Source organism: Apis mellifera, linkage group LG8 (genome assembly GCF_003254395.2).
Source record: "Apis mellifera strain DH4 linkage group LG8, Amel_HAv3.1, whole genome shotgun sequence".
In the NCBI taxonomy this organism is placed as follows: domain Eukaryota; kingdom Metazoa; phylum Arthropoda; class Insecta; order Hymenoptera; family Apidae; genus Apis; species Apis mellifera.
In genome coordinates, this window is record NC_037645.1 from 9,202,303 (window position 1) to 9,224,113 (window position 21,811).

General features: G+C 31.5%; 1 protein-coding gene across 1 annotated transcript in view; it reads right to left on the reverse strand.

Moving 5' to 3' along the window:
* LOC413568 (probable G-protein coupled receptor 158) overlaps positions 1-21,811 on the reverse strand; it is a 168,449-nt gene that overhangs the window by 40,697 nt on the left and 105,941 nt on the right. The window contains exon 5 of the mRNA XM_016913572.2: positions 15,944-16,144. Coding sequence (XP_016769061.2) covers positions 15,944-16,144 — 201 coding nt within the window. The remainder of the gene's footprint in view (positions 1-15,943; positions 16,145-21,811) is intronic.

The window sequence follows — 21,811 nt, forward strand, 5'->3', positions numbered from 1 at the left end:
AATTATTTTCTTTTTTTTATTAAATTATTTGGCAAGCCCGATGAATAGCAATTCGCCGGATACCAGGTCTCACGCGCACGATGAATAATATATGCGTTGTATTGGCCGAAAAGGCGGCAGCCACCGCGTTGCTGACTCGGCGCAGCGAGCTATAATTTTCAAAAGAAGAAAATTCGACTCGGTTTGGCACGTGTTTCGCAATTCGCGGATGGCTTGAGCACAATTGTCCCTACGTGATTCAACTGTTGTGCAATAATTTCCGGGATAGTAACCGTCACAACTATGGCAACTTGTTACACTAATGGGCAACGGGCCGAAGACCCGTATGTGCGGTCTCATTACCACTTTGTGATCGTCGAATCAGGAGGTCAGTTTCGCCCGTTCCATTAAACCGCCTATTTAATTGTCTTCGTTCCCCGCTCTATCCCCACCCATTTGTCTTCACGGAAGAAAAACGTTTAAGCGCGCCACGAAACGGCGGCGGTCGGTAAGTGAATCAAATTGATTGTCGGCTATCGCAAGCGTAAATAATCTAAAACTATCGTAATCATGGACGAATCCTTGATGGTGTAGTTTTAGGTGTAACGTAGGATTTAACGAGGAAGAATATTGTTAATATAGATATTATTATAGATTTTAATGATTGTAAAAGGAAAATCTGAAGAAAATAATTTTATAGGTTAGACATCGTAGAAAACTTTTTAGTAGAATTTGGTATAAATAAGATTTACAGATTTACACAAAAAGATATTTCAAGTGGATTTTAATTTTTATATATGTATATGAGAAGCTGAAGGGAACAATTTCATGGGTTAATATTGGAAAGAATTTTTCGGAAATCTAAAATAGGAAAAATCTAAACAATTTTATAGGTTAGGTTTACAGAAGAAAAAATATTTCAAGTAAATTCTAATTTCTATATATAAAAAGCTGAAACGATTTTATGGATTAATATTATAAAGAAATTTTATAGAGATATTTTTTTAGATATCATAAAAAAGCTTTTAATTTTGTACATTTTAGTACAATAAGTATAAATAAATATAATGTAGTATAATGTAGTATAAATAAATTATATAAAAAAATGAAAAGAACATTTCATGAGTTAATATTGCAAAGAATTTTTCGGAAACTTAAACAACGAAAACACGAAAAATCTAAAGTAAACAATTTTATAAGTTATAGGTTAGATATCGTAGAAAAGTTTTTGGTTTCTGTAATGCAATTTGGCATAAATTTACAGGAAATCTAAAGAACGAAAACACGAAAAATCTAAAGAAAACAATTTTATAGGTTAGATTTAGATGGGAAAATATTCCAAATAGATTCTAATTTCTATATACAAAAACTGAATAATTTTATGGATTATTATAAACAAATTTTCGAATCTTATATAATTAATTCATATATATATATCTAAACCAGGATAATAACAAAGAAAAAGACAAGACAAAGAAATCGACGGATCGTAGATCAGGCGGATAAAAGAAGATAAAAGAAAAACACAAACAAACGTTCAGAATCCGATATCCAGTGTTCGAATTGAATAGGCGAATTATCATTAATTATCGCGTAACAAACATGACCCCCGATTTAGATTATAATACGGTACATCGAAACTGGCGGTTTCGAACATTCGAACGATTATAAATTCACAGCTTTGGACCGGGCTTTGGCTCGCGTTAAGCCGAGAGTCGTCCCAGATCAGAGGGCGCCACTCCCTGAAAAGACGACGCACCATTGGAAGATATCGCTCCGACCTATTAACGCAATTTAAACGCATTAGTATGTATGCCGCTCTCAAATGAAATAAATGGTTCTTGCTCGGTCCCTTTACGATCTTCTTGTTGTTGAATTCATCCTTTCGACCGAAAGGAACCGGTAAAGGGTTAATCCATCCAACATGGCGATATAACGACTTCCCCTTCTCCCCCTCCCTTCTCCTTGCCGTGGAGACGAACATATCACGATATCCTTGTTAAACGCGGACAGTAACGCGTCACAACCGGTTTAATAATTCCAACGACGAAGCGACCGGAAAATCCCAGCCAAGTTCAGCGTCAAAGAAACTCATTAAAACTGTTACCATGCCGACTAAATTACATTCCTCGAAACTCTCTCTCTCTCTCTCTCTCTCTCTCTCTCTCTCTCTCTCTCTCTCTCTCTCTCTCTCTCTCTTCTCTCTCTCTCTCTCTCTCTCTCTCTCTCTCTCTCTCTCTCTCTCTCTCTCTCTCTCTCTCTCTCTCTCTCTCTCTCTCTCTCTCTCTCTCTCTGTTTTGCTCTCGAAAATCTTGAGGGAGGGGGGAGAGAGTGCTTACGAACCGTCGTTAAATAATCTGAAAGACTTGGACTGAAAGATGCAACGGTACGTGAAAGTAATACACTAGTTGCAATAAGTTGGGAAAGTTTGATTATTCCCAGAGCTGGGAAATATGAAGATAACAAGTATGCGAGTATGGGAAGAGGATTCAAGTACAACCATGATGATGTTAATTCGAAATATTTTCCCGTTCTTTCTTTACTTTACGCGTTGTTTCTCTAATTAAATTGTTTTTAACTCGTTTTCTTCATCTTTATTTAATGATATAATCTATATTTTTCATATCATGTTATTATGCTCGTCTCTTTTACCTTTTCATTTTTGATAATTCCTGTCCGAACTTTGGCTTTGATCGTTTCATTCCTTGTTGCATTTGATTTTCTACCGAGTTAACTTTCTTTTGTTCGAGTTGCTTTTTGTAAATAGATGAGTTCGGTTTAAGGTTAAGGTCAATCAGGCTCGACTTAGCGTTGAGTTTATATAATTCGATATCACTTTTCATTCCTATCTCATTTATTAAATATATTTTTTTTTATTCTATATTCTTTATTTTCAATCAAATCGAACCCTAATAATTTCCCTAATATTTTCATTAAACAATATTTTTTGACACGAAACAACACTGATTTATACACCGATATATGTATCCACTTCATTTATATGCAGATAGTTTTATAATACTCTTTTTCATATCTTGTTGTAGAAGAGAAATATCCGAAAAAAAAAAAAAGAGTCCCTTTACGTCACAGAAACTTGATTGTCATGAATATATCACATCCAGGGCTTTCAACTCCGACAAAACAGAGGAAACCAATTATTTTTCAAGCGCGTGAATGCTTGTGATATCGGTGGTATTCCCTGGATAGCTTTTATGCATCCTCTGAATCTTCAGAAGAAATATAAACGGACTTAGGTCGGAGAAATTGAATTGAACGAGTACGATAAAGGTCCACCGCGACAGATCTATCTTCGTGAAAACTGTTTATTGTGACGTGGAATAGCTCTATGTGAAATACCGTTTCTTACAGAGTGATTACTTGAATTGTCGATGCAGAGAATAGCTTTCTCGAAATTATACGAATTTTAAAATTACAATTTATCTTCTTCTTTATTATCTCGTTAATAACAATTCGTTACAATTTAATAATAATAATAATAAAGATTGAATTATATCTTTTCATTTACAGTTTGATGAAGTTCTTATGCAATACGCACAATTTTTCAATTTCGATTATAAATTTATTCTCATTATACTCGATAGAATCAAATAATAAATAAATATTCGTTACAGAATCGAATATCGTTGAATTTCGTTAAATTACGAGAGTAATTTTCACGATAATGAAACAACGAGTCGTTTCACGCGATCACGAACGGTTCAATTCGACAAGTTTGATCTCGTGGGGATTTCTCGAGTCGTTATTCGTCGGCTTCGAAATTTTATTGGTCTTCCAAAAACGTGACGCGTCTTTAACGTCGAAATTGTCGGAACGAAATTTTAAAAAACACTTTTCACACTGGCACACTATTCATACACTTTCTTCTTCATAGACTTGACGTAACTTTTTTCTCGCCTGAACAGCATTTTTACCTTTTCCATAATAAAAAAGTAAAATACACCGAAAATGCACTTTTCTTCTCGCATCTTTGTCATCACGCGCGAAAAACACATAGAATCGAACGAATTTTTCTTACAAATAAACCGTGAAATGCTAAAATATATAATGGCAGCACTGTTTAGAATGAAGTTGGCTGGATAAACGTTCGACTAGCAGCACTGGTATGAAGAAACAGATTACTTTCCGAACAACGAATAACTTGTGGTCCAAATTCAAAACACAAATAATCATAGATCAGAATGACGTGGAATATGAGTTTGATCAAGAGTTAGAATTTTTGAAATTGAGAACTAATTTTCATTTTAGGATTGAACATTCAGATATTAATTCACAATTGATTTCTCAAGTTCAATTTAACAATAACAAAAGGTCGGAGAAATCCACGTATGATAAATCTCTAAATTTAAAGTTTAAGCTGTTCGAACGATCGATTCTTATCGAATACTTAAAACTCGGTCTTCTAATTTCCAGTTTGCAATTGATACCTTCGACCTCGATTCACCGAGCATCAAAGACACGCCGTATACGTCCTCGAGAAGCTTACTGAAATATTTAGTTGTATTCGAATTCCCACTTTTTAGTTTCCAACTTTACACTTGGCCTCTTTAAACTTCAACGACTCAAACGCGAAAGACTACCCATCCGTCCGTCTGTCCATATATTCCACTCTTGCGATTCATTATTATTTCAACTTTTATACTTATAGAATGACAATGGAATCTTCTTTCGCAACAGATTCGACGAATGAGGCTGACCAACGAGCCTCGCCAACCTAACCTCTCTCAATAAACAAACGGAACAGCGCAAATTCTTGTCACCGGAAAAATCGTTCGTTTCCCGGTAGCCGTTGTATGCAAAGGGCGACCGTGACCAAGTTGATTTATCGCCTCGAAAACGCAACGAAAACGCAATCAAGGTGACGACGATATAGGAAGTTTGCACGAACGATTCTCGCGCGCGGGTGAATCGGTTACACTGGGATCCAATATGGAGGATCGATTGCGGAGAAGGGAAAGGGTCGCGCGATTCAGGCGGAAGAGCGGAAACTCGGCGAGACACAACAACCGCTGCGAAATAAACGAGATACCGAATTAAAGCAACGTGTAACGGGACCTGCTTATGCATCCATTACGTCGTGGGTTATATGTTATATAGAGAGACGAATGGATCGAAGCGTGATTCGTGAGTGGTTAGAATTGTAAAAGGAAAGGATCTCGAGTCTTTTTTTCGTAATTATTAAAAAGTTAGTGGAAATTTTGATAAAATTAATTTCGTTGAATTGTGTATCGAAAGGGACAGACGTTTTTCTGTTTGGAAAAAATTAATTTTAATTCTTATCGAGAATTTTATTTATTACAAATTGAAATTACAAATAAATTTGTTTTTTAAGTATTTTATTGAAAAAAAGGATTATAAATATCATTTAATCTATTACAAAAGAACTCAAAAATCTTTCCAATGTTCTTTCCAATTAATTATTAAAAATATTGAAATTTTGACAAAATTAATTATGTACAATTCTACTTATCGAAAGGAATAGATTTCTCTTCGTTAATTTCCAAAAATTAATTTTAATCCTTATTCGATAATCGATCGGTGTGATTCACGAGTCAAATAAACCTTTTTAATAATTTAATCTAAAGAAAAGAAAGATAGCTACGTAAATAAAATATCGTCTATCATCCGCCACGGAGAATAGGATACGCATAGTGAATTTTCAATTTTCTTCGGAGATTGAAAATGTTAAACGGAAAAGAAAAAGAAATTCCTGCTTTTTCGATGGATTTTTACACGCACGGGATCTTCTGGTTTCTCGGTTGTCAGCCACCTATCTTAGAGATAACCTGTACACGAGCGGGATGCATGGCTTCCGGCCAACTTTTGCGCGTGCCTGTTTATTCCATTCACGCCCCGCGCCTGACAGCCATGCAACCGTACGTGCATCCACGATTTCCAGCAACCGGCTCGCACCTTTATACGTTCCCTCGCGATTTATTCCTCGTATGCTTGGTGGAAACGATATTTTCTTGAATTTTCTTCCCTCCTCCCCGGAAAAATTGACCCACATTTGCACCACACTCAATACGACAAGAATGATAAATCTTTTTTTGGAACCTCTGTCGAGAAACTTGTCTACATACTTGGATTTTGAAAGTAGGGTTCGAGAAGGATTTGTGAACGTTCGTAAAGAGGAAGAGAAGGATTTATTTATTTATTTTGCGATCAAAGTGTGTTACAATTTACATCGAGACACGATATTTTATATCGAATTGGTTTGAATCGTTATTATATTCGTTGTTTCTATCATATTCGTGTATTCGTAATTTCATCCGATATTTAAAATCCGTAAATTTGTTTTATCAACAATTTTTGAAATTTTTATATAAAAATATCTCGATATATATATATATATATATATATATATATGGTATTATATTTAATGCTTCTAAAATTTTAAAAATTTTCAACGAATTTCTATTTTTTTCCGACGAAAAGCAAGAAATTATTATAATTTTTCATTTTTCATTTATTTAAATTCGAAATTGTTACTGTCACAAAATCTATCAAAAATCTTTTTCATTTCAAAAAAAATACAAAAAATTAAAAAATAACATTTATAGAAAAAACTTCTGCTTTTATTATACACGATATAAATTATTGATAAAATAGAGAGAAAGAGAGTTTTAATTAAATAATTCATAATTATATAAAAACAGTACAAGAAAATATTAAATTAAATCTTCTTTAAACTTCAAGTTAATTCCTTATCATTCAAGAATAATTTACGCGTCACGTATATCAATTAATTATCGATTAAAAAAAAAAAAAAAAAGAGGAACATATCAGTTCATAGGAGAATACCTCGATAATTGGTTAATCAAGTGGAATATCCCTGTTATTAGTCAGACAAATGGAATACACCGATAATTGAATAGATTTACTTCTGTTTAATCTGCCGAAATATGTATGTTCTATTTACAATAATGTTAATTATCTAATCGTGTTTGAAAACGTCTGCTTTTTAAATATTTATGATCCAATGAAAAGAGAAATGTTTATATTGATTAATCTCTGGTCGTATAAACGAGACATTATTGTCCTATAAAAATTAATAAATAATATAATAATATAATATAATCAAATTTTTATAATTAAATGTTAAAATAAAATATTAAAAAATTGTATACATACAAAATTATTTCTATGTAAATTATATAATTATATTTAAAATAATAATCATGAGATCAAAGAAATTTTGATAATTATTTATATTTATCGAGTAATTTTTTAAAATTAATTTCAAAAATTTGTTGTTCTCCTCTGAATTTATAATATTTTCGCCTCTCTGATCGATTTTTGATATTTCTGAAACAAACTTAAAATTAAAATCTTACATTCATTTTTCGAGAAAAGTTATAATATTTTATGATATGTGTGTTACTTTCTCCGAATATTTTATCTTTCAGAATTTCAGTTTTAAAAAGATAAAAAAAAAAAAAAACGTATTCAGATTTCAAATTTACCATTTTTCATATTTCATAGAAATTTCCTGCAAACTTATTAATGTAGAATTTGTTACATTTATCCCTTCTTGGCCACGATCTTTAATTTTTAAAACGAATTTAAAATTAGAAATTCATAATTAACAGAATATCTCATATTACTTCCTACGAGTAAAAATTTACACTGTTTCAAAAATTACTTTTTCTCCTTTTCCTCCCCCGCAACGATCTCTCTTCCCAATTTTTCGCAAAATTGAAAAATTCGAAATCTTAAAAAAAAAAAAAAAAAGAAGAAAGATGTGAAAGAACAAAATCGTTCTCTAAATCTTGGATTCTTTCCTGTCTCTGCAATGCAAGTAAAATCGTGGCCTCGTTCGTACGTGGCGCTGCACGGATGAACGAGTACATGTATCAAGAAAGACTAGAATTCTGCAACTTGTTGCATTTCGCGTACCGGTGTGAAACGGCGTTGCAGATTCGATGGATGCGCAACATCATCTCGAAAACGTTATTTCGATTAATAAACCTTTGTACAACGATATTTCGACGCGATTATACCACGTCGCCGAACGATAATCGGATATATCAGCGAGATCGATTTATCGGTCGATGGTAATTAGTCACGATTTCACTTCGTTTCGATGATCGTATCGACGATCGGTAAAAATCTTTTTTTTTTTCTTTTCAATAATTTGTATTTCGCTCATTTTTGAAATATCAATAATTTAAACAAGAAATAACTCAACGAATCATAACTCAATTGTTTATATTCATTTTGTAACTGCCGTTGATTATTAATTTTATTTGCATTCCTAATTATCGATTTGCGCCAAAAGTAATTAAATTTCCCTTTTCGTGTAAATATGACAGCCTGCGCGCAATACAATACTATGTCAATTTGATGCGCACTGTAATTATTTAAAACCGGTAAACAGAATAACGAGAACGAACATAGAGAGAGAGAGAGAGAGAGAGAGAGAGAGAGAGAGAGAGATCGATATTGAAATAATTCAACGGATGTCATTTCTACATGTCGTTTCTTCGTCGATATTATCACCCAACTTAATATTCCGTGAAATTAAAACGTCTTTATCAAACGAAAGCGTATTTTTTATATACATATATCCATTGTAATTGAAAATCGGAGATTTCGAGGTGAAAGAGCAGCACGTTTTAATATTATTCGAGGGAAAAAATTAAAAAGAAAAAAAAAAAATATATATCTTCAACGAGGAAAGAATTTTTCTATAAAATCGAGGTTGGTCATCGTCCGGAGTCTTTCGAGCGCGAGGAAAAGTTTCGACGGCCAGTTTTCCACGGGAGATTACGGGGGAATCCATCCAGACTTGAAAGACTCGAAGGAAGAGGAGGTAGGGGACGAAAATATAAATGGCGGAGTTGGCGGAAATCAGTCGCGGAATCACGGAATCAGGAGAGTTTCGAAAGGGAATTTCTTCTTCGTCGATTGAAAGAAGAATAATTCCAGAGAGAAAAAGAGAGAGAGAGAGAGAGAGAAGATTGGTTCAGAAGCGAAGTAAGAAATTGAAAAGAGGAGAATATTTCTTTTTTTTTCTCGAATCGTTGAAGAGAAAATATGTTATTTCGTGAAGTAAGGAACGGTGGTATTTGTAACCGGATATTTTCTGTCTGTCTCTGTTTCTTTCTTTCTCTCTCCCGACAAATTATTTTTCGAGAGAGTAATTTACGACCCAGAAAAAGTGGAAAAAGTATCACGTGAGTAGATACAAGTCGACTGTAACGAACTTGAAATTTCATCTTTTTTAAAGAAAAAACGTCGACAAAGGTTGAATGCAGTACGATAGAAGACAATGCATATTGTTGCACAGAAATAGGAAAGATTGATTCGTCGTAAAATATATTATTCTTATTGTGCGCGATTATCTATTATTTTTAACGCGAAACGATTAATTGTATTCTTCGTTTATTAAGAATTAAATGTGTGATATGAAAAGTTGTTAATAATTAGATGAACTAATTAATCAATTATTTAACATTATATTATAATCATTTTACAATTTCCTTTGAAATTATTTCAATTTTGTTTTCAATATTTTTTCTTTTTTTTTTTTTTTTTTTCTATGTTTCAATTAACAGGCATTGAAACAAGTTTTAAGTTTCAGTCATTGAAAAATATTCTCTGCGGTTAATGGAATTTATAATATAAAAAAAAATACGTGAAAATAGTTCTTTTTAAAAACAATTTATACGAGTTTCAATGGATAAAAAAAAATAGACAAGTAAAAATATACAATTGTTAAATTTCTTAGATTTGAATTACAATGGAAAAAATAATATCAAAAATAAGATTTCATTCTCTCTGAACGAATCGAATATGGAAATATGTTTATTGATTTCTCGAAAATGAAAGTTGCATTGAAATATTTTCCATAATGGTGTTCAACAAACAAAGAGAATAATGCACACACAATAATGTAATGTTTACAATAATGTAAAATGAAAATTTTATCGACACATTTTCTAGATTGCTTTATATATCATTATAAAATATTAATGTAAAAAGTAATTCTATTGATTCATCTCCAATTAATATTTCATTAGATTATCGATATCGAAGGAAACGTTAAATCGAAAGAAAACGAAACGAAATCCAAGCAACGATGAAATAACTATCAGACCGGAGAGGTTAAGTTTACTATTATTACGTGAAACTTGTATTATTAAATATTAATATAAAAAGTGATTCTATTGATTTATCTTCAATTGATATTTCATTAGATTAATCGCTCGATATCAAATGAAAGGTTAAATCGAATGAAAACGAAATCTAAGCAACGATGAAATAACTAATTATCAGACCGGAGAGGTTAAGTTTACTATTATTACATGAAATTTGTATTATTATAAAATATTAATATAAAAAGTGATCCTATTGATTTATCTTCAATTGATATTTCATTAGATTATCGATATTAAAGGAGAGGTTAAGTTTACTATTATTATGTGAAACTTATATTACAAAATATTATTATAAAAAATAATCCTATTGATTTATCTCCAATTGATATTTTGTTAGATTATCGATATCGAAGGAAAGATTAAATCGAATGAAAACGAAACGAAATCTAAACGATGAAATAACTAATCATCAGATCGGAGAGGTTAAGTTCACTATTATTACGTGAAACTTGTATATTAGTTACTTGGAGGGTTTCATAATCTGTCGAAATCTTATCAGCACTGACTTGGTAGCGGAAACTTCTAAAACTGGTGGAAACAATTCTGTCTTTGGGCTATTCGCGTAATAAATTCCCATAACAACTCGATAGTTGCCAGAAACTGCCTCGAAGCTTAGCTTCCCGCTTGTTTCCGGTTAATTAAAGCGAATTTATCAACCCGTGGCCGATGTCGATAGTCTTTTAGATTGGAAGCTAATTCCGTTACCTCCTCTCTCTATCGTCCAACTTGATGGATTAAGGTCATCCTGATTTATCGAGAATTTGTTTAGAATTCGTTAAAACTTCATTCGTCCAATCCCTGCATTTGCATTTTTAATTTTATAAATTTCTCCCTATATATTTCATTCCTTGATCATTCATTCATGCTACACCATTCTTTTGCAAATATTTATTTGAATGTCTTATGTGTAATTTCTTCTTCACAAATATAGTCTAAAACATAAAAACATTATACTACTCTCTAACTATTCCCTAAAATTTTCTAAAAGATTTTTTAGATCTTTCTTCCACTTTTCTTTGAAAAAAATAATCTCAAAATCAGCAGAGCAAAGATGAAAAAAATCTAGATCTATATCTTTTTTAAATATCATCATTTTCTGTTTGCAACTTTTTCATCAAATATCTTACTCTCATTTTTTTCATACAAAACACAATATAATATCAGTCTTTAACTACTCCTTAAAATTTTCTTAGATTCTCATCTCTTTCTTCTTCATCAAATTTTACTCTTATTTTTTTCATACAAAACACATATTATATCAGCCTTTAACTACTCTCTAAAATTTTCTTAGATTCTTTACATCTTTCCTTCACTTTCCCCTGAAAAAAAATAATTTCAAAATCAATAGAATAAAAATAAAAAAGCTAAATTTACTTCAAATATTTTATCTTCCTCATCAAATATCTTACTCTTATTTTTTTTATACAAAATACAATATTATATTAGTCTTTAATTACTCCCTAAAATTTTCTTAGATTCTTCTTCCTCATCAAATCTTATTCTCATTTTTTTTATACAAAACACATATTATATCAGTCTTTAACTAAAATTTTCTTAGATTCTTTACATCTTTCCTTCGCTTTCTCCTGAAAAAAATAATTTCAAAATCAGTAAAACAAAAATAAAAAAGCTAAATCTACATCTTTTTTGAATATCTCATCTTCCTCATCAAATATCTTACTCTCACTTTTTTCCATACAAAATACAATATTATATCAGTCTTTAACTACTTCTTAAAATTTTCTCAGATTTTTTACATCTTTCCTCCATTTTTCTTTGAATAATTTCAAAATCAATAAAGTAAAGATGAAAAAGCTAGATCTACATCTTTTTTAAATGTCTCATCATTTCATCTTCCTCATCAGATATCTTACTCTCACTTTTTTCATACAAAACTCATACAAAACATAATATTATATCACTTCCTAACTATTCCCTAAAATTTTCTCAGATTCTTTAGTTCTTTCTTCCACTTTCCCTGAAAAAAATAATCTCAAAATCAAGAGTAAAGATCCAATTGATCCAATTTATCTTTTTTAATCAAATCAAATATAATTTCCTCAAATTCCTTTACAAATATCTTTTTTAATCTTAAATATCTCATCATTTTTTCATATAATTTTGCATTGCAACATTCCTCTTCTCACATATGATGACAAAACACAACGTTACAACTACTCCTTTAAAATTTTCTCAGATTCCTTACATCTTTCCTCCTGAAAAAAAGTATAACCTCAAAATCAAGAGTAAATATCCATTTATCCACACCTTTCTCTTGCAAATATAATCTCCCCAAATGTCTTACTTGTCATTTGCTCACTCCCTCAATTCAACTTCAGCCAAATTCTTTCGCACATATGATCCAAAACACAACGTTACAACCATTTTCCTCTCAGAATTTTCTCACATTCCTTTACATTTCTTTCCTCCACTTTCCCTGTGAAAAAAAAAAATAAATAAAATCAGTAAATCAAAAATGAAAAATTTAGAAAGATAATTCGATAGTTCTCTGAAAGTTCTCGGATTATCTTCCAAAAATGCGAATTCGAAACGAGCGAAACGATTATCAAGAGTGGAGGGGGGAGAGAGGGCGCGAAGGTGGGCCAACAGAATTCCCCCCTGTTGAAGGGAGGGAAGGAGGAGAAACATCAGCCTGTTATTCATCGTTTCGAAGCTTTTTCTCCCTTTAATCACGGTGGATGATTGGACAGGACAGGATTCGTTAGCCGAAGAGTTTCCATTATCGGGCAGAAATACAGAATACAGGCTTCGACCGGTTGAAGTTCAACGTTTTCGGGGCCCCGATTGTTCTCTCTGATCCGCTCGAATCCTACCCATTATCCCCATGGAAGAATCGACCTTGGTTTTTTTTTCCTCTCTCTCTCTCTCTCTCTCTCTCTCCCCACTCCTTTCACTAGGATTTTACCTAGTTTCCACATCGACGGTTAGCCGTGTGATTAAAAGCGTGTGAAAAATATCAACAAATAATAAATCTAAGGGATAAGAAAAATGATCTCGATGTCTTCGGAATTGATCAGTGTGAATATACGCGATAAACTCGATAAAGTTTGTCTTTTTTTTTTTTTCGTAGATTTGATATCGAGGATAATAATAGGAGGATTTAAGGGTAAAATTGAGGTAGAACGGTTGCTAAACTGAGCGAGACGGATAGAATTGGAGATGGACAAATAATTCAAAGGATCAAGCTAAGAAAAGGAAAGGTCGATAGTTTTTATTTTTTTTGATTTATAGAGTTATCTATTCTTGTGAAATGTTATGAAAGGATGATTGTTTTGATAAGTGTGAGTTTCTTTTAAAAGTAATTTAATTTTTTTGATTAATAAAATTCATTATTATCTTATTTGAGACACTAAATGTCTACTTTCTAATTTTTTTTTTCTTCTTATAATAATAAATGTCGTATTTGCACAAATATTATGATTTTGAATTAAATAAGTATATCAATTTAAATTACGTTTCATTGTTTCACATCGTACAAATCAGATTATTGGAGAGTTTAAATGTTAACAATGAAGTTTAAACGTTCTTTTATTTAAAAAAATATATTTCAGTGATTCCAAGTGAATTGGAAAGCGTTGCAACTCTTAATCTCTGAATACAGTTTTATCTACACTTGAACAATTGCATCGTTCAAATCAGATTATTGCAAAGTTTAAATATTAACAATAAAGTTTAAACGTTCTTTTATTAAAAAAATATATTTCAGTGATTCCAAATGATTGGAAAAGCAACTCCTTAAACATATTTTTATTATTTGTTTGCAAAATCAGATTATTGGAAAAATTTCAAATTGCAAATAATAAATACTTTAAACAATTTGAAACAATTTTCCTTTATCAAAAGATATATTTAAACGATTTCAAATAAATTGGAAAGCAACTCTTAATCTCTGAATACACTTTTATTATTCAAGTCAGATTATTGCAAAGTTTAAATATTAACAATAAACTTTAAATGTTCTTTTATTAAAAAAATGTATTTCAGTGATTCCAAAAGATTGGAAAAAACAACTCTTAATCTTTAAACATACTTTTATTATTTGTTTAATCATAAAATCAGATCATTGGAAAAATTTCAAATTGCAATAAAATTTAAACAATTTGAAACAATTTTCCTTTATCAAAAGATATATTTAAACAAAAAATATATTTAAATGATTCCAAATGAATTGAAAAGCATTGCAACTCTTAATCTCTGAATACATCATCATTTTATCACTTGAACAATTAACCTCTTAATCTTTAAACATACTTTTATTATTTGTTTAATTGCAAAATCAGATCATTGGAAAAATATCAAATTGCAAACAATTTAAACAATTTGAAACAATTTTCCTTTATCAAAAGATTATCATATTAAAACGATTCCAAATGAATTGGAAAGCAACTCTTAATCTCTGAATACATCATCATTTTATCACTTGAATAATTAACCTCTTAATCTTTAAACATACTTTTATTATTTGTTTAATTGCAAAATCAGATCATTGGAAAAATATCAAATTGCAAACAATAAAATTTAAACAATTTGAAACAATTTTCCTTTATCAAAAGATTATCATATTTAAACGATTCCAAATGAATTGGAAAGCAACTCTTAATCTCTGAATACATCATCATTTTATCACTTGAACAATTAACCTCTTATTCTTTAAACATACTACTATTATTTGTTTTGTTATTATTTGTTTAATTACAAAATCAGATGATTGGAAAAATTTCAAATTGCATCAAACGATAAAATTTAAACAATTTGAAACAATTTTCCTTTATCAAAAGATTCATGTTTAAACGTTTATCATGTTTAAACGATTCCAAATGAATTGGAAAGCGTCTCATATAAATACAATTGCATAATTTTACTTTACTGATATTACAAAAGGCTGCACAGGACAGGGGCGGCCGATCTCCGTTTACATGGAAAATTGCACCGCAAATTTTGCAATTCAGAGAGAGAAGTAATTTGCATTTGGAAGCGAACACCGGCCGGATCGGATCACCAACGACAAAATAATCAGGTTTGAAAAGGCGGCTCGGCCCCGAGTTAATTAATTTCCAACGATGGATCAACTTTCGCCCCCCCCCCCCCCCTTCCGATTCTTTCGTCGAGAGTTTTTAAACTGCTCCGCTGAACGGCGCAGTTCGTTAGATTGGATTAAAGGACCCCCTCTTTCAAGAAGCCCTCTCCTCGAAGATAGAATTTCTTCGAGAATAAACGAAGGACGACTCTTTTTTTTCCAACAATTGGCATCGAGATTTTTTTTTAAATCTGGATTGAAAATTGTTCACTCGAAACCGAGATCTAAAGATCTAGAAATTTTTTGAGAGATCAAGATGGTCGAGTTAAGAAGATATGGAAGCTTCGATTATTTATTTATCGAGAAGATAAATTGTGATGTATAAAAAAATCCATATTTTGCTTAAAAAAGTCTACACAATAAATATTCAGATCCTGGAAACGCTTAATCCGTGGACGATGATTTTCTCGAGTCAAAACTTATTCCACTTGCCCCATCATTTTTCGTCGAACCACTTTTAATCGATAAAAACTAAGAACCTATATGCGAAAAAAATTCTGCTAATGGAATTACTTCCCTCTCCTTAATTGATCAAGCTTTAAAATTATTCCATGATAAAAAAAAGGAAAAGAAAAGAAGAAAATTCGAAAATATGACGGACCGCTATCGACTCGTTCAAAATTGAATTGTATCTGCATCGCGAAGAAAAAAAAGAAAAATCTATTCGTACGTAAAAATTACTTGCCTTCACGTTTCCGTATTTCCAAGTGAAAAGGGCGACCGCCGGTAAACAGGCGATGACGCAGCACTCCAGGATGAGAATCGCGGTTCTCATCAGCCAATTCAAGGATACAACGCACGGGGAATCGTCCTCGCAGGATTCGCAACCCTCGGCGCAAGGAAGACACTCGAACACTCCATCCTCGTCGTATTGGCTCTCCTCCCCCTGTTCGAAATTAAGAAATAGAGAAATATTCTCGTAAGATTCTAAGAAAAATTCATCTTTCTTTTTTTTTCGAATAAATTATTTTAGAGGAAAGAAGCTGTATAAAAGAAAAGAAAAAAATCTTTTAAATTCATGTAGGATTTTATATATTTTTCTTCTTTGGAATGGATTATTATTGGATAACGGATTTTGCGACTGAAAACAAGCTTAAGTATTCAATTTAACATCGTGTAGGATGTATATTCAAAGTGTAATGTAACGTGTAATATTTGCAACAAAATGTCAATAAATTTGTCATGTAAATTTACTCGCATCAAAGTTTTATTTCTTTCTTTCTTTTTTTTAAGTAAATTGCTATGCAATACATCACGTACGTGTAACGTGTATTGGATCTTGTTACAAATAAACCATTCGATATTTTTCCACCTTTTAATAACGTAATAATAAAAATATTGATTCTTCATAATATACCTATTATACCGGGAGAAGCAAATACATATAAATATTCGTATCGTTGCTGCGAAAAATGTAACGTGAAAAGAAAAAAAAAACACATTACATTTAACATAAAAATTCAAAGTCTGATCATCTTTAATTCATCGATCAAATTTATCTAATTCATTTCGGTTAGTTAATAAGATCGTATCGAAATATGATATGTTTTTATTCCTCATAGATGAATTGAAAAGCAAAAGGAGGGTTTCCCCTTTAAAACGCTTTTCGTCCCAACACGAGCCGAGATAACGGATTCTCGATGCCTGCATCTCGCCTCTCACTCGCACGCATCATTGGCCTAACCGTCCTCTCCCCCCACTCCACGACCCATCGAGGGACGCCGAGTCAGCGGATTTTTTACTACACGGTGGCGAGCGCGCACGCATTTCCTGAAAAGTGGGCGGGGCTTAGTCTCCGGCAATTTGGGCGGCAAGCGACGATAAACTTGGAACGAGCTGATCTTTGAAACAAAAACGACGAAACGTCGGCAGCTTACGTTCTACGTCCGTCTATTCATCGAATCCTCGAAGGAGATATTTGAAGGAACTCGAGTTTGTAAGATGTTTCGTATGATCGAAGAATTTTTTTCTTTTTTCTTGCTTTTATTTCGTTTCGATGAATGGGATTAATATATATAATGAGATTCGCGTATTTAATATAAATGTTTATGCGTGGAAACTTTGGTTAGGTTAGATTTGGTCGGATTAGATTAGGTGATAAATGGACGGGATGTTCGAAGATTAAAGACCTATCGGACTTTGGATCACGTTCTTAACCGTTGATCACAGCGATAACCTTCCAAGTTAATTCTGTAACTAATGCGAACAATCGAGGCATGGCAGGGAGAAGAACGAACGAGAAATTTAAAAATGGAAAGGGTTTTCCCAGCGATTGAAAAACTATACTTCTTTTCTTCCTTTTTAAAAATTCTTTTTCTTTAAAATAATCAAAACAGAGATATTTTTCGACCGAATATAGAAACACTAGATAGATTTACTAGAGATGAACTGCAATATCGATCGAGTACACTCGACGGGTTTCAATCGAAACGGCGTAACGTCGCGCGAGAAGTCACGTGATTGCGGATCGATATTCGACGCCATTCTTAATCCCATCGGCGGGCTCATAACCGGCTAATTGGTTCGTTAACCGATGTCGATGTCAAATCGGAACGTACGCCTCCCCTCCCCCACCGACTCGAAAATATTTCCAAGCGTATATACGCGATACACTTGCTTGTACATCGGTGTATACAACGCAGGCTACAAATTACAGTGTCGTAAATCGTATCGGGAGGGACTTAAGTTTGGAGGGGAATTTATCGTTGTCACAAATCACTGCCGGCAACGTTATGGTTTAGGATATTAAGGGCACAAGTAACTACATCCACAGTATGCCACTTTCACGTTCGCCATGCCAAATGAACCCTCGCATCTTATTACAGGTGGCGCGTGCTTGTGTGCTCGCGTATCGGTTATTATATAATACGCTTCGTCCCTCATCGAAATTTATCGCGAAAATTTATTATCTGTAAAAAAAAAAAATATTTCCCTTCTTTCTCCGATCATGTCGAGAGTATATAGATTTTAGATATTGGAGGAGATGTCGAGAGGAAAGGAGAAAAAAATTTTGAATATATATCGAGTCAAATCCGATACACGATCGGATTCGCAAGATTTTTATTAAAAAATTTGTATCGATCGTTCGTGAAAATTTAGATGGAGATGATGGAACCTGGAAATTTTTCGATATTTGGAATTGGAAAGTATATATCAGTGATATATCGGAGAATCTTGGGATGGATGATTTGGATGATTGAATATTCGCTCATAATTATTTGTAAATACTTGTAATTATAGAGATATGTTAGAAGCTGAACATTTTGGGTGAATGGATCGGATTCGATCGGATTGATTCGGCTCAGATTCTCGAAAGAGATATCCTGTAACGCATATCGAGTTTCCCAAGATTTCGGGCAACCCAATATTTCGAAGCTTGGAAAATTCACTCAATTTCAATTAATAATCGTAATTCACAAAATTTTGAATAATACTCGAATCGAGTTAAAAGTATCTCGAAAGTATCATGTGATCGACATAAATATTGGTTTTTCCAAGATTTCAGAGATATTTCGGAGCTTGGAAAATTCACTGAATTTTAATTATCGTATTCAAAATTCACAAAATTTTGAATAATCGATACTCGAATCGGATTCTCAAAAATATCCATGTAATTGTCACAAATGTGATAAATATTGGTTTTTTCAAGATTTCAGAGATATTTCGAAACTTGGAAAATTCACTCGATTAACAATCGTATTCAAAATCTAAAAAATTTCGAATTACCGAATTGGATTGGATTTTTAAAAGTATCATGTGACCGAAAAAAAAATAAATATTGTCTTTTTCAAGATTTCAGAGAATTCAATATCGAAAATTCAGTCAATTTCAATTAATAATAGTATTCAAAATTCAAAATTCAAAATTCAAAATTCAAAATTCAAAATTTCGAATAACTGATACTCGAATCGGATTGGATTCTCAAAAATATGATTGACATAAATATTTCAGAGATATTTCGAAGCTTGGAAAATTCACTCAATTATCGTATTCAAAATTCAAAAAAATTTCGAATAACCGAATTGGATTTGATTTTTAAAAGTATCATGTGATCGATATAAATATTGGTTTTTCCAAGATTTCAGAGATATTTCGAAGTTTAGAAAATTCACTCAATTTCAATTATTGTATTCAAAATTCAAAAAAATTTCGAATAACCGAATTCGGTTGGATTTTTAAAAGGATTTTAAAATTTGGATTTGGATTTTATCATGTGATCGACATAAATATTGTCTTTTTCAAAATTTCAGAGAATTCAATATTGTACGTTTGGAAAATTCATTCAATTTCAATTAATAATAGTATTCAAAATTCAAAATTTCGAATAACTGATACTCGAATCAGATTGGATTCTCAAAAATATGACTGACATAAATATTTCAGAGATATTTCGAAGCTTGGAAAATTCATTCAATTTCAATTAACAAAATTTAAAAAATTTCAAATAACCGAATTGGATTGGATTTTTAAAAGTATCATGTGATCGATATAAATATTGGTTTTTCCAAGATTTCAGAGATATTTCGAAGCTTGGAAAATTCACTCAATTTCTATTAACAATCGTATTCAAAATTCAAAAAAATTCTCGAATAACTAACACTCAAATCGGATTCTCAAAAATATCCATGTGATTGACATAAATGTTTCAGAGATATTTCGAAGTTGGAAAATTCACTGAATTTCAATTATCGTATTCAAAATTCAAAAAAATTTCGAATAACCGATACTCGAATCGGATTGAATTGTCAAAAATATCCATATGACTAACATTAATATTTCAAAGATATTTCGAAGCTTGGAAAATTCACTCAATTTTAATTAATAATCGTATTGAAAATTCACAAAATTTCGAATAATACTTGAATCGAATTGAAAGTATCTCGAAAGTATCATATGACTGATATTGATATAAATGTAGCATAAATATTGATTTTTCCAAGATTTCAGAGATATTTCGAAGTTTGGAAAATTCACTCAATTTCAATTAACAATCGTATTCAAAATTCAAAAAAATTCTCGAAAACTAACACTCAAATCGGATTCTCAAAAATATCCATGTGACTGACATAAATATTTCAGAGATATTTCGAAGCTTGGAAAATTCACTCAATTTCAACAATTTTAACAATCGTGTTGTTAATTCTCAAAATTTTGGATTCTCAAAAATATTCTCACGCGACCGACATAAACATCGGCTTTTCTAAGATTTCACAAAATCATAGAGCAATTTGATCCCAATCCAATCACCACGTACACCACGACACAACAGCGTTCCTAACGTTTCACTCGACGATTAATCTGAGAGAGAGAGAAAATTGTGGATATCGGGAGTATTGAACAAGTTTGTACACGTAAATTAATATATGAATCCAAGCTATTGACCCGATCGCTCGACCATTAATCATCCAAAGCTTGTCAACATGGTTTATCGCGTTAATAACCGACATTAAACTTCCAACAAGTTTGGGGAAACTTGACTCTCGGTAATTAAAGACGACTTACAAGTTACCTGTTTCCCACCTATTCATCCCGAGAAATACGAGGGAAATCCAGCAACAAAACGCATTGCACAATAAATCAAACCGATCAAATTAATTACCAAGTAAACGAAACGTGTCCCGCGTTATACGAATTTACGCGCCAACAATCATAAATCTAGGAACAAATCTAGTTACAATTTATATATAACGTTGTTTACAAACAAATCTTAAATTATGAAAAAACTCGATAAAATATTATCCTCCTCCATATTTGTCTCTCCAATCTCAAACAATTTCAAACAATTCAAAATATAAAAACACTCGAATCTTTGTCGTTAATTGACCACTAATTTTCTTCCCTATACAATTTAAAAAATAATTTAAAAAAAAATTAATAAATTTAAATTAGTTTGATTTTCAAATTAAATTATCTCATAATTTTCTTAAATAAAAATTTAAGAAAAAGCATAAGAAATATGTTGTTGTAAATAGTATATTAATATTAGTAAATGGATATTCAATTAATTGTTTACCTAATCATGTTAATAAAATAAAATTATTAACAAAGATTCAATAATAAATTTTCAATAATTAATTTCAATAAGAATTTTAAGATATTAAATTTATTATTTATTAATTTATTATTATAAAAGATTATAATATAATAAAGAATTAAAATTGATATTAATAATCCAATTACACCTCCTAATTTATTATGGTGTATTGCTCTGTAAAATTGAATATGCAAATAAAAAATATCATTCAGGTTTAATATTGGATTTGCAATTTTAAAATTATCTGGATCTCCTAAATGATAAGGAAATTGAAAATTAATGAATATGAAAATGAATAAGATAATATAAAATCCTAAAAGATCTTTAATTGAAAAATATGAATACGTTGCGTGCAGAGATGCTTGAATCGTGAAAACAACAAACGTTACGCCACAATTGCTTCGAACCGATTGAACGAAAGTTGAAAAGTAGGTTTATCCGTTAGTTAAAATTCTGGACCCGAGCCCCCAACTTTCCAACCGGTTGAAACGGCCTCAATCACAGCCTTTTCCACGGCTG